The 14123-nt window shown below is 70.4% G+C and overlaps 1 protein-coding gene across 1 annotated transcript in view; it reads right to left on the bottom strand.

Annotated features, from left to right (window-relative positions):
- The window catches only part of CACNA1H (calcium voltage-gated channel subunit alpha1 H), a 39122-nt gene extending 25551 nt beyond the window's left edge, over positions 1 to 13571 (bottom strand). The window contains exons 1-2 of the mRNA XM_062180914.1: positions 13486 to 13571; positions 13361 to 13386 (exon numbers count right to left, since the gene is read on the bottom strand). Coding sequence (XP_062036898.1) covers positions 13361 to 13386; positions 13486 to 13571 — 112 coding nt within the window. The remainder of the gene's footprint in view (positions 1 to 13360; positions 13387 to 13485) is intronic.
- Between the last annotated feature and the right edge of the window lie 552 nt (positions 13572 to 14123).

Raw genomic sequence — 14123 nt, 5'->3', positions numbered from 1 at the left:
ACAGGTGAGCAGGGTCCCTGGTCTCACTCCATGCCTCACTGCTGGGCTGCAGCCGCCCAGGAGCCACTGGGGGTCTTAAAGGGTGGGGTCCCAGGGATCCCATTGTGCTCGGGAGAGGGGAAAACCCACGGGACCGGCTCCTGGCAGGACAGACATCGGAAGAGTGACGGCTACCACAGTTACTAGGAGCCCCCGCTCCCTGCATCTGGCCACAGTCGCTGCCTGGGCTGGGGACAGCCCCGTCCACCCTCTTCCGGAAGCTCCAGAGATGGCCCACCCCACACTCTGGGGCAGCCCTCAGTCCCCGAGCTCCACTGGCTGCCCCGCTGGGCTCCACACACCGGAAGACCCTGGCAGTGGCCCCCTGCTTGGGCCCCGTGACAGGCAGGGACCAAGGCTGCGGGGGCACCGCGTCCGCCCAGGGGCCCCAGCCTGTCCCAGCCTCCCCCGCGGCTCCGCCAGACCGGGACACCGGGAACCCTCTTCCCCTCACGGCCGGCCGGGGAACGTGACCCGGGCCTGCGTGACTCACGCTGGGCTCAGCCTGCCTGGGCGGGGAAGGAGGCGAGACGGCCATACATGGCGCTGTTTGTTCTCCAGCTGCACCCGTGGGGTCGCGGGGCGGGGGCTGGCCCAGGAGCGTGGCTCCCCCTGGGATCGGGGATGCTGGGAGCCCACTCCCCACTGTGGCCAGCCCTGGCCCACCCAGGGACACAGCACAGCTCAGCTGCTGGAACATTCCAGAATGCTCTGGCCCCTCCTGAGCTGCTCCCCGGGGCCAGAGGCCTGGAGGGCGAGAGCCCTGGAGCCTCTCTCGCCTCTCCAGCTGCTTCCTCACCGTGGCCCATGCTGGACCCTGGCTCCCTGCACCAGCTAGAGTCACAGTGGATGGGTGCAGGGACCCTGCCTGCCCACACTCAACCATCGAGCCAACCCGGGAGGCCAGTGCTTGCGTCCTGGTGGGGGCGTCCGGCCGGGCAGGGCAGGTGGCCCCTCAGCTCCAGCCAGGCCAGAGCACCCGAGGGGCCTGTGTCTGTGTGCACACGCGTAGCGAGGGCTGTGCACATGCCACACGTGCTGGGTACGTGAAGCACACATCCCCTGCACCACCGTGAGACTAGGGCTGTGACGAATGGGACCAGATACCACGGAGCCCGAGCTCCCGCCTGCAGCCCTCGACCCTGCACACGGCTGAGCCGGCGCTGGTCACCTTGTGCGTGCACAGCTGGGGGCGGGCGCCAGGTCCCATTCCTGCTGCCCCCCCGACCCCCCAGAAGCCTCACCCAGGCCCCACTGGCCACTCGGTGGACCGTGCAGCAAAGCCAGCCGGAACCCTGGGGGTCTCCCTCTGCCCTGTCTCCAGACCCCCCACTGCCCGGCCCATCTCCCTGTCACAGCTCTGGCTCAGGGTGGGGATCTGCCCCCAGGAGTGGGGCCTCCCCCTCGGCCACACCCCGGCCGTCTGGGTCCCCCGCGAGGCGGCCCTGGAAGGGAGAGGCCTGGATGGAGGGCTCTGAGCCAGGAGGGGACCCTGGGGAAGGCGAGCTGGCCATGGGGACAGGCCTGGGGGCCGGCACGGAGCTGGAATTCTCTGGACCAGAAATAACCACACAGCTGCCAGAGGCCCAAATTAGCGGCCCTGGGGGACTGGAGACTCTCCATGGGAGCGCGGCCTGGAGCTCCACACGCCAGCCCCGCCCCCAGGGCTGGCCAGACTGGGCCGGGCCGCTTTCCACAAGAGGACCGGGGTGACCTCCTGGACACAGCCCCCACAGCACGCCTCTCCAGCCGGACGTGGGGCCACACTGGCCAGGGAGCCCGGAGGAGGGGGGTGTCGCCCCGAGGGAGGCCTACTCACGTGGTCCAGCCAGAAGTGGGGCCACAGGGCTCCCATCTGGCCTCTAGCTGCCCCATTCTCCAATCTACTGCACGTCCAGCCCACCCTGGCCAGGCCCCACTTGTCCTGCACCTACTCCCGCCATCCCACTCCCCATGGGTCAGCAGGGACCCTCTCTCCAGGCCCTGCCCGCCATGACCCAGCACAGGCCCTGGGCACTCAGGGTCCCGTCTCTAACTAGTCTGCACCAGGGCTGGGCGGCACCCAGCGCAAGCCAGGAGGCGCCTGCCTGCTCCCCGCTGCCGAGCTGCCCGTGCCACCAGCAGCGAGCCTGCCCAGGCCCCGGGACGCCCCTCGCTCACCCGCAGAAAGGGAGCCCCTTGGGGGCACCAGCTCCCCCTGCTCTGTCTCCTATGGGTGGGACCCTTGCGACTCTCTCTGCACACGGCTCACTGTGAACACCAGCTCACGCCTGGGAAATGTACCACACGGGGAGCCCAAAGCAGGTGCACCCAGGGCCTTGACCCCAGCCCCTGCCTGGGAGGCCCTGCTGTCCCACCAGTGCTAATGGAGACAGGAGCCTCGGGTCTGTGGTGGGGGGATAAGCCCCCTCCTGCCCAGGGACCCCCAGCCCTAGGACCAGGTCAGCCAGTCCCCCAGGAACAGAGGTCAGCCCCTGCCCACATAGCCAACAGACCCATCCCCATTGGCCCGAGCAGACAACAGAACAAGCAACACTCCCCCCCCCCCCCGCCACACACAAGGGCGCAGGGCAGGCTGGGAGCAGTGCACAGGGGCAGCTGAGCCTCGTGCCAGCCTCGGGCCCCTCCAGGTCCAGGCACCCCACAGCCCGGGACCACCCCCCTCTCACTGCTCCCTGCCCTGAGGAGGCCGGGGTGGGTTGCCTGGCAGATCCTGGAGGGAGGCGAGGCCCCCTGCTTGGCGCGCGTGTCCAGAAGCTTCCAGATGGCACAGGCACCAGGGAGGAGCTGGCGACATGGCCGCGGCCCGAGACGCTGCTCTCCACCTCCCTCTAGGGCAGTGTGAAGCCACTGTGGAGTGGTCGGCCCCAGGAGGCAGGCGTGCGGAGGTGGCCACAGCGAACAGAGCCAGACGCTCCTGCTGGCCGGCCAGGCGGGGGCCCTGCCTGTGTGCTGCCTGAGGACGGGGCCGCTGGGGGCAGGGCAGCGGCCATGCTGCGGCTCACACAGATGCCCTGGGCCCCCAGCCCGGCAGGACCGCCCCCCGGAAGGGGACAGGGCGCCGGGAGGGAGAGGCCGGGCGCTCTGGGCCTCCTGCCCACTGCAGGGCCGCAGCCCCTCTGAGACTTGAGCTGGAAGGAGGGGCTCAGCCAGGCCTGGGGGGGCCCCGCCTCACAGACCCAGGGGTGAGTGGAGGGTGCCCCATGCCCAGTACCACCCTCTGGGCCCCACAGCCTGCACTGGGCCGCCCTCTGCCAGCCGCACCAGTGGCTATGGTGATGTGTTCACACAGACGGCCGAGTCTGGACACCAAGGCAGCTGCCCGGCCCCAGCACCCACTCTCACGCACTGTGGCCACCACACGCTCGGAGATCCCCCCTCCCATACAGGGCTGCGACCCCTCCTCACAGCAGACGTGGGGGGGGGTGCCCGAGGCTGCCTGTCCCACAGAGGGATCCTGGGCAGGGGACGGGGGGCCCGGCCAGGGGCTGCCCCAGGACGAGGGTCTCACAGCGAGCCTGTGAGGGCACTAACCCTGCCCACCAGGCCCCAGCCCATGACCTCATCTGACCCCAGCCCCCCAAGCCCCCGCCCTGAACCTCCACATAGGGGAGCACAGGCACCGCCTCCCCCCAAGGTCCCCGCCCCCAGTCTGGGCTGAACCCCACCTTGAAGGAGATGACTGAGATAAGGGCCCCCCACAAGGTGGCAGACGGAGAGGCTGAGCTGACCCCACAGCGACAGACGAGGCGGGGGCCCGGGGAGAGGCCCAGCCAGAGGGCTGCACTCCCACAGGCCACCAGCACGCCCCCAGGCCAGGGGGCACGGGCAGTCGGCTAACGTCCAGGCTGCTGGGCTGGGGACGCAGGCCCGGGTCCTGCACCCAGCCAGCCTCATGGTCTCCGGGCGGTGGCGGAGGGCGAGCCAGGCTCATCCGGACGGAGGCAGTCGGGGCAGGGGCAAGGGATGCAGGCCCACCCTGCCCCCGTCAGCACCAAGGGGCCTGCTGGGTTTGTGCCGGGTTCCCTCCCACAGAGCCCTGCACCCTCTCACGCGTCACACCAGCACCGGCCACCCAGCCAGCCTCGTGTCCCCCGCGGCCCCACGGTCCATCACAGAGCCGGTGGCCAGGCAGGGGGAGGGGCGCGTGCCTCGTGCCGGCGCCTGCCTGCCCGCCGACCTGGGCCCCGGGCGGGGGGTGCGACCCCCACGCTGGCTCCCCGCCAGCCGCTGTCGGCATCGATCCTGGCGTGGACATTCTTGGAGATGGGCAGGAAGGGAAAGGCTTCCGTGAACTGAGCCACTTCTCAAACCAACATCGTCCCGTCCCGCCCCGCCCCACCCCACCCCGCCTGCTTATTCTAGAAGGTGCTGGCTGCCCCTCCTCCCAGCCTGGCCCTGGCCCAGCGTCCGCCCCCTCACACGCAGCCCCCCCCCGCCCCCCCAGCAGCTGGTGGGCTCGGTGCCCCGCCCCTCCCGAGGAGGAGCCCCCAGGCTAAATTTACATCTGGCTCCAAGGCAGGGTGCTGCTGGGGCTCCCACGGGGCCTTCTGGTCCTGGCACCCCCCAGGGGGCTCCAGACTCCTGACCTGGACGCAGAGCCGGGGGGCACGACGCCCCCAGGAGGAGGCAGCACAAAGAGTCGACTGAGCAGGCTCTGTCGCCAGCCGCGGCAGCCGGCACCCAGACGGAGCCCTCTCCCCTCTCCACACACTGCCAGCAAGGCGCTGTGAGGGGCACCGGAGCCGCCCCCCCACAATGTGGGAACGCACACAGCGACTGCCCAGCGCCACAGCAGGGTCCTGAGACCCCCCCGAGTCTGGAACCCCTGCTTTTGGGGGCTGGGGTGCTGGCTCAGGACCCCCCACTGCGGCCCCGGGGCTCTGCCAGCCACCAGCACCGTCCCCCGGACAAGCCCTGACACCCTGCCCAGCCCCTCCATGCCCCGCGCCCAGGGGGTGTCGGTGGCCCTGGAGCTCCCCGCCTGACGCCCGGCACAGGCCCCGTGGGGACAAAGCCAGGGGGTTTCCCAGACCCAGCCCCACTGGGGCACCAGCAGCCCCTGCCTGCAGCCCCCGGGGCCTAGCGGGGGAGGGGGTTCCGGCCATGCAGGATGCCTGCCAGACTGGGGGGGCATCTCTGCCGCATCGGCTACAGGAAGCCGGCAGCCTTCACAATCCATGGCTTAATTAGGGAATCCCGGAGACGCCGCCAGGAGCCGGAGCGCTGGGGAACGTGGGCTCCCGTTGCCTGCTGTGCGCCATCTCAGGGCTCCCCGTGTGGGGCGTGCGACCTGGGGGACCCCTCCAGATGCCCGCACAGCCCCGCGTAGGGAGGGGGCTGGGGGGCCCTGGCAAAGGCAGGGGCCGTCACAGGGCACGGTCTCTGCCTGCTCGGTGTCCTCGACACAGGACACGGGACGGCCGAGGTGACGCCCCTGGGATTCTGCCCCCCCCACCCTCTGTGGAGGCCAGGCATGGGCACCTGCTACCTGCAGCCCGTCCTCCCCAACACCACAGGCCACACCGCCAGGTGGGAGGAGCCAGCACCACGCCCCCTCGGCCGGGCGTGCCCATTCCTGACACGGGGTGGCACCTGGATCTCCCGCCACGCCCAGCACCCGTGCCGGGCCACACGTGGGCACTGCTGCCAGTGGGGGCACAGAGGGGGCGTGCCCCACGGGATCACACTGTGTGCCAGTGGGGGGCTGTGGAAGCTCCCGGAAGGGGGGACGCCCAGCCTGGCCCCCGGGGATGAAGGCAGCCCCCCCCCACAACCGCAGGAGCTATCAGGCCAAGGAGGGTTGGGGAGAGTGCTGGCGATGTGTCCGGGGGCCCTAGGATGCGGGCAGCCCACGTACAGGGAGGGGCAGTGGCAGCAGCAGCCCCCCAGAAGGCCAGGCACTGCAGGAGACCCCGCCCCCACCCGGGACCCTCCCTGTGCAGCAGGGGTGGGGAGGGGGAACACCCTCCGTTGGCATGGCAGCTGGCAAGCAGCCCAAGCCCACACCGGCTGGAGCCGGCTGGGAGATCCATCTTCCGAGTCGGAGGACGGCGGTGATCCCCCCCCCCCCCCGGCAGCGCTGTCAGGCCTGGAGCAGGCTCCCCTCCCCCACCACCCCACTCTTTTACCGTAAAGCCCACCGGGTTCCTCAGGGCGCCGGAGCCGCTGCCCCCGCCCCAAGAAGCCCTGAGCATGGCCGCCCTGGCCTCTGCACGACCCCAGCTCCCCGCCACACAGAGAGGCCCGGAAGGCACCAGCAGGGGCTGTGCCCCGCTGGCCATGGGAGGTGACCGGGGCTGGCCGCACCCCGCGCCCCGCACCCAGCAGGCAGCTGAGACACGTGGCAAGGAGGCGGCACCCTGGGAGGGGCGGGGGGCTCGGCCCACTGCCCTCCCACGAGGAATACAGCTCGCACGCAGTCTAAATTAGGAGTTAGAGAACCTCCCCAGCCCCACCGCGGCTGTATTTCACACGGGCGGGGAGACACCGACTGGCAGCCCAGCCGTGTCATCTTGGGGGTCAGGGCCGGCCCTCAGCGGAGGCAGCGGAGGGTCGGGGGCCCCACTACACAGGGAGGCGGCACTGCGTCCGGAAGACATGGCGAGGCGTGGGGGGGGGCAGGCTGGGGGGGGTCTCTGGGAACAACCTCTTCCTGACACTCGGCCCTGCTCAAGGGGAAGGGGGGGTGTCTCTGGCCCAGGACGTCCATCCTCAGGCCATCACCCCAGCCTCCTGCACCCATGGCACACAGATGGGCTGGTCAACCAGGCCCAAACCGCCTGGTCTCAGAGGGGGCCGGGGGCAGACACCCCCAGGCTCTGCCGCGTCCTGGGCCCCACCTTCTCCCCCTGCACAGGATCCTGGGGGTGGGGTCCACCTGAGGAGCCCACCTCCACAGGGGGAGCTGGTGAGAAGCTGTGGGCTGGGCAGGCCGGGGGAGGCTAGGCTGGGTCAACTACTCCTGCACAGTGCCCCCACCGTGGCCACCCCCAGGCCCCCCAGGGCAGAACAAACGTCCCCTCAGCTCCTGCTGCCCCCAGGGCGGCCCAGCCTGGCAAGTCAGAGACCAGGATGGACACAGGGGTAGGCCAATCCCCAGGAGTCGCCAACCCACTCAGCCAGGCACCTGCAGGCTCCCAGGTGTCCTGATGGCCCCAGGACAGGGCTGAGTGAGACGCTGGGGGGGGGGGGGCGCACAGGACCCCCTGCTCCTTCTCCAGGGAGTCCTCCCACCCGCAGGCAGGAAGTGGCCCCAGCAGCCGACACCTGAGGGGGACCCCTCTTCCTCAGACCCCCCCGTACAGTGGCCCCCAGCAGAGAAACAAGGGGGTTGACAGCAGCCAGGCAGAGCGACCACACAAGCTGGCCTGTCCTACCGGCCCCCAGCAGGGCAGGCAGAGCCAGGTGCGCCTCCCACCCCCGCCCCCCAAGAGGTCCTGAGGAAGGCCGTGGGGGGAGGGGGTACACAGGTGCCCTCACTCCAAGGCCCGGTCTCCACGGCCCCCCACAGGCTGTCCTCTGCCCCTGGGACTGAAGGAGGCAGACGCTGCCCCAGAGACCACCGGGCACTCTGGGTGCCCGTGTCCGTCCACTCCACTGGTTTTCTTTTCGAAGACTTACTTAGTCGTAACAGTTACGGACAGACACATTTCCATCTGCTGGTTCCCTCCCCAGATGGCTGCAATGGTCAGCGCTGGGCCAGAGCCAGGAGCTCCATCAGGGTCTCCCCAGTGGGTAGCAGGGGCTGAACACTTGGGCCAGCCTTGTCCATCAGCAGGGAGCTGGACAGGAAGTGGAGCAGCGGGGACAGGAAACCTGGCGGCAGCTTCACCAGCTGGGCATGGTGCGGGCCCCCAGCCTCCCCCAGTGCTGCTCACTGGGCTCCAGAGGCACTGACCCCATGCCACGGACGCCGCACCTGCCCTGGCCGCGTGCCCTCTCCTGCACCCGGGGGACCCCAACGGCCGCCCCCGCGGAGAGCCATGTCCCAGGGAGCCAGGCCGGGGTCTCTAGTCTGGAAAGGCCTCGGAACCCGTGGTGGACCCGCGTGGAAATCAGTGGGTGGCAGCCCCCAGGCCCGCACCGCAGGAGCCGGCGGGATTAGCGACAGGCGTTGCCACAGCAACCTGGGCCGCACCGCTCCGCCAAGGTGAAAGGAAACCCCAGAGACTCATTAGCAACAGGCTCCCATGGCAACCACACCACGCTCATTAATAATTTTTTTTTTTAATTCCAAGCGTGGGTGTTGAAATCCTCCCGAGAACGACACGCGGGACGGCTCAGGAGCAAACAGCGGCGCCCGTGGCTTCCACCTGCGGCCAGAGCCCCACGCGCACCGGGGCCCAGGCCCACCTGTGCCCGCAAGCCGAGCAGCCCCAGGCCCGGGCGCCGAGGCCCCGCGTCCGACCCTCACAGGCAGCCGGGGTGCACGTCCTGCCGCCCCGGCTCCCAGCCCAAGTACAGTGGGGCGGGGCCCCTCAGGTCCCAGGGGGTCGCAGAGCACCAGGCTGGGAGGCAGCCCCGCTCACGGTGCACTGGGGCGGGGCTCAGGCCCGCATCCCTGTCCCGGTTCGGGACGGGGGCGGGGAAGCCGCTTGGACAGAAGCTGCCTGGCGTCCCCGGAGCCCCGTGCTGGGCAGGGCTGGTGGAGGGTCGGCGCACTGCGCGTGGGACCCCAGGGCCGGTGGCTCGGGCTTCTGCCTCGTGTAGGCGCCCTGCCCGGCCTGTCCCCTCTGCAGTCCTCACCGACCCCACAGAACAGGAACCCCTGGGGTGCACATACAGGGCGGGACCAGGAGCAGGTGGCTGACGGCACAGACCAGGCTGAGCCCTGCACGGGCAGTAGCCACCCAGGCCGGCCAGGATGCAACTGGCCGCAACCGGTTACTCGATTAGGAGCACAAAATCGGCCCACGAGGAAACAGAGACGAGAAACGCCGGCCGGCAAAGGGCAGAGCAGCCCGTGCCCTCCTGGGCCCCCGCGGCCGGAAGCAGGGCTCGGGTGCTGAGGCCCACGCGCAGGCAGCACGGGCCCCGGCTGCCCGGCCTCTCCCTCCTCCCCGAGTGACCCAGATTTCAATGGCAGACGAAGGAGAAGGAAGCCGCAGAAGAGCAAGGAGGCAGGCGTCCCTGCTCCGGCCCTGCTGCCCCGCGCTGGGCTGGGGCCCACCGGCACCTGAGCCTTCGCCCTCCCCACAACGCATGTGGTTCCCAGGACATTCCTGGGCACTGCCCCCTCCAGGGACCCAGACACCCAGCCAGCTGCTCTAAGGCCGTCTCAGCATCTCCTGCCCCCAGCCCCACCCCACGGAGCCCTGTGACCTTGAGACCGGAAGACACCGCAATGGAGACCAAACCCGTCCTCCCCAGAGAGACGGATGGCCACGGACCCTCGTGGGGGCTACCGGCTCCCCGGCCCAACCAAGCACGGCGGCTGCCCAAACCCAGGTCCACCACACGGGCCCAAGCCTGGATCTGCCAATAGGCATGCCTGGTGCCCTGTGGGTGCCAGAGACAGAGGGCGGCCAACCCAGCCTCTACCTTCAGTGGACGGCCCCCTGGGGACACAGGACCCGGACGTGTGGGAGGGAGGGGCGGGCAGGGATGGTGCCGGCTGCAGTGTCCCCAGCCAGCATGAGGCTCGCTGTCCCGGAGGGGAGGGGCTCTGTGTGTGGCACCCGCTGCCCAGGTCTCCACCACTGCGGAGCTGAGGGCCCGCCAGGCACGGCCCGCCATCCCCGGACCACGCCCACCCCGCCTGGCGAGGGCCAGCCAGCTCGGGTAAGAACACAGCCCCTCGGCTCCACCGTGGTCTCAGACCAAGGCTTCCCCGGTCCTGGGCACAGCACAAGCCACGCCTGCCCTGAGCTGTCCTCCGTTTCTCCCACAAGGACCTGGCGGCCCCCAGCCTCGAGGCCGTGCACCGGGGCTGCTCCTGGGCAGAGGGGCTGCACGGGACTCGGCCCCTCCCCTCCCTGTGAGTCAGGCACAGGACTCGAGAGCCCAGGCGGGCTGGGGGCAGTCCCAGCCCAGGAGCCGGCCGTGGTCTGGACGCAGTCAGCACAGCTCCGGCCACGACGGCCCTGCTGGGCAGCCCAGGCAGAGTCCCCCGTTCCCAGGAGCACCGAGGCAGGCTGAGTCGTCAGCTGGCTGCCAGGGACACGGCAGAGGACGGCGCAGGGCGGGGGCGCGGCCACACCCCCTCTCGGCACCTGGGGCTTCAGCGGGCACCCGTGCGGGGCCGGCGCCGGGGCGCAGCAGGTGAGGCCCGACCTTGCCACGCCGGCATCCCATACAGGCACCGGCTTCCGTCCCAGCTGCTCCTCACCCATCCGGCCCCAGCTAATGGCCTGGGAGGGCAGTGGGGGATGACTCAGGTGCTTGGGCCCCTGCACCCACATGGGAGACCCCGATGGGCTTCCTGGTTGTGGCCTGGCTGGGTCCTGGCTGTTGCTGTCATTTACGGAGTGAACCAGCACATGGAGGTTCTGCCCCCGCCCCACCCCCGCCCCAGGGGGAGCACCGCCCAGAACCTCTGCCCGGGCGTATCCAAACCCCACCGGGGAAGGCTAGGCAGGGCCACCTCCACCACCCACGACGGGCAGCCCAAGGCTGGGCCTCAGGCCTCGGTCGGCCGAGCGCCATGGCCAGGACCTGGGCACTGTAGCGCGCAGGCCGGCTGGCGTCAGGTCACAGGCAGGCTGGCCCTCACTGCCCAGTCCAGAGACCGGGCTTGTCGACAAGCCCAGGTGACAGGTCAGGCCTCTGAAGGCCCAACAGGCAGGCCCCGAGAGTCCCAAGGCGGCCACAGCACCAGGGCCCCTGGGAGGCCACAACAGGTGCTCCAGGGGCTCGGGCACTGCGCTGCGGGCAGCCCTCCCCGCCTGAACACTGCTTCCTGGGCCTGTGCCCCTGCCCCCACCCACCACAGCCACCTGCAGCGCCGAGACTCCTCACCAGAGCCCCCGAAGCCCAGGACCACCCAGGGGAACCTCGAGGGCCGGGAGCAGCCCCAGGCCTGTGACTGGCAGCCAACTTCAGACCCGAGCCGGCTCCTCTCCAGCCGCCACCGACAGCCCCTGGTCTGCGCGTGCCAAGGCCAGCTAGCTCCTCTGGGCAGAGCGGCAGCCGAGGCCAGAACTGCTGACGCCGCGAGCCAGGGCCGACCCGAGCCGTGCAGCGGCCTCAGGACGGAGCTGGGGGTCCCGCTGTGGCCACCCACTCAACTGTACCCCCACCAGGAAACCCCCCGTCCCAGGCCCCCAGCACAGGGTGCACCCCTGGGGCTGGGTCCCCGCCCCTCGAGGGAGCCGGACACAGCGTCGCTGACGGCACTGTCCCAGGAGCGACCTGCTGCTCCAACAGTGCATCTGGCCAGCCCAGCCCCGGCTCCGCTCCCTTCCCACACGGCCACTCAGGCAGCCCCTGGCTCCGCGGGGCCCTGGCCACACGAGAGGCTTCGTCCCCACCTCTGCCTCGGACTTGAGTCCGTACCCCAGAAGCCCCCAGATCCTGCCCGACAGTGCACACCCCACGTGCAGGCCCGGGGTGCTGCTCAGGGTCACTGCTGGCCACCAGGACCCCCACTGACCATCCTGGACCCCAGGACCCCATGCTGCTGGGGACAGATGACAGGCGAGCTGGGGCACAGAGGGCCTGCCCAGGAGAGCCCAGACCCCAGCCTTGGTGGGTGCCTGCCCTCTGAGGGGGTGTCCAGCTGTCCCACCCCAGTGCTCAGGCCAGCGAGGGGCTCTGCCCCACTGCACCCACGTCAGACTTCACCTGCAGCCCAGCCGGGCAGAGCCCAGGCAGAAGAGGACAGAGTGACCAGCTGACCACGGTGCCTGCCAAGCACACGCTGGCGCTGGCACCGGCTCTGGGCACAGTGCTTGCCTGGTTCCCGGCGGCCGTGGAGGCTGGCTCCCAGCCGCTGGCTGGGGGCTCGTCTGTCAGGGCCAGGCTCGCGGGCTCACCCGCAGCGGGACCGGGCCCCACCCCGAGGGGGACGCGCCGACCCAGTGCCCAGGTGCACGCCACCTGCGGCTGCATCACCCTGCTGGCCCTGCCGAGAGCGAGAGCCACAGGGCAGGGCGCCCACGTTCCAGGGGCCGCGGCACCCTGAGGGCGGCCCCTCACTCAGGACAAAGGCAGGGTGGGGGCTGCTCGATGACCTCTGTCCTTGTCAGCAACCCAGGTAGGAAAAGCAGTGCTCAGGGGTCCTGAAGTCCTGCACCCCAGGCTGACGTCCTGCAGGGCACCGGAGGCAGGGCTGAGCCACAGCAGGGCTGCTCCACCCGTCCCACCCCGGAGGTCACACTGGCTGCCCAGCAGCTCCGCCTGAGCACGGCTCACCTGTGCCCCCCCACCCTCGGAGGTGACAGCTCGGCCAGTGGCTGCACCCAGGAGGCATCTGTGCCGAGAACCTCCCCGAGCAAAGCCACACTGCCGTCGCGACCACGTCCCCACGGCGGGCACAGTGCCCTGCGTCAGCGCCTGGACCTGCTGCCAGCTCCTGCCGTGCAGGCCTTCCCCCACCCCGCACCATCGTTTGGCCGCCTCCCCGTCCGTCTGCCTGTCTCTGGCTTGGAGATGCACCCGGGCCCCGGCGGCAGAGGGCTGCTCTGTGCTGTGCCACACCAGGGAGCCACTTCCCCACAGGGCACCGTCCCCTTCCTGCCCGACCTCGAGCGGGGACCCAGGCTGGGACAAGGCGGCTCTGGATGCAGCCCCAGCGTGGGTGATGGGCGGCCCCTCCCCCGCACTCCTTCACATCCCGAGACGAAGTAGGGAGGAGAGGGGAGACTGCTGCCGAGAGGAGAGGGGAGCCTGCTGCCGCCACGCCCTCTGCCAGCGGCGCTCGCCACTTCGGCGGCTCCCTGGTCAGGCCGGAGTTGGGTTCGTGCACCTGTGCAGGCCGGCACAGCCCTGTCCTAAGGCCTGGGAGGTGCTGGTGCACAGTGTGGCCTTGCCTGTGGTGCCAGCTGCCTGGCCTCCTCCACTCCCAAGCCTGGCCTCAGTGCTGGTCCCGGCCCGCCAGCCCATCAGAAGCCCCCGTTCTCCACCCCCCCATGGCACCTGCCCCAGGTCTCTGATGGATGTGACCCTCCCCCTACCTCCCAGAGACAAGGACACGTCCCACTGCCCTCACCCAGCTGCCTGGTGTGTGCCCCTCCCCGCAGGCCCTGGGGTCTCCCGGCCCCCAGCTGCCCCCAAGCCGCACACAGGGCGGTGTGCTGGACACCCAGGGGAGCCGCAGAGCTCTGCTGGACGCCGCGGGGTGCACCCGGTGGGCCCGGCCAGGTGTCCACAGAAGCCCCACCTGCTGTGTCCCAGCCTCCTGGGGTCCTGAGAGCAGAAAGGGGGGCTCAGGCCACAGACAAGCAGCAAGGACCGGGGTCTGTCAGTGCCAGGGGCAGGGACGGGGCAAGGCTGGGCTGCGCGCACCCCCACACAGGCAGGGCGAGGGCCGGGCCAGGCACGGGCACAGCCATGTAGTGGACACAGGACACTCGGGAGCCTTCCCCGAACATGCCCGTATCCCGCTCCCGCCAGCCGCAGACGTGGCCAAGGGGGCATCGGGTCCCTGCTGGACCCGCCTTGGACAGAGCCCTGCTACACGCTGCCCACTCCCCGCTGTGCTGGTCTCATGTCCACTTCCAGGACACAGGGTGGGAGGGCAGACAGCTCCACAAAAGCTCGGGCACTCCCGTCCGGCCCAAGTGTCTCACCCTCGCCCCGCCGCCTGCTGGGCGTCCCAGCGCCAGACCTGGACGGCACGTGGCCATGTCCTCCCCTCTTTCAGCCAGAGGCCACGTGGTGGCCCAGCACGGCCCTGGGCGGACTCAGGTCACTCACGGAGCCTCGGCTGGGGCCTTTCAGACTCGAGAGTGGCGCTGTGGCCCCGCAGGACTGGCCCTGAGAGATGGGGTCTGGGGAACAGGACACAGGTCAGCAGCAGGACAAGCTGGACCAGCATCTGGAATCCAGGACCCCAGGGAGCGAGCCATGACGCAGGACGAGGTCCCAGGAGGCAGGCGGGAAGCCCCCCAGTGCCGAGTGCAGACCTAGAGGCAGAGGCCACC

The sequence above is a fragment of the Lepus europaeus genome, chromosome 21 (genome assembly GCF_033115175.1).
Source record: "Lepus europaeus isolate LE1 chromosome 21, mLepTim1.pri, whole genome shotgun sequence".
Classification (NCBI taxonomy): Eukaryota; Metazoa; Chordata; class Mammalia; order Lagomorpha; family Leporidae; genus Lepus; species Lepus europaeus.
This window is presented reverse-complemented; position numbering and strand designations above follow the sequence as displayed.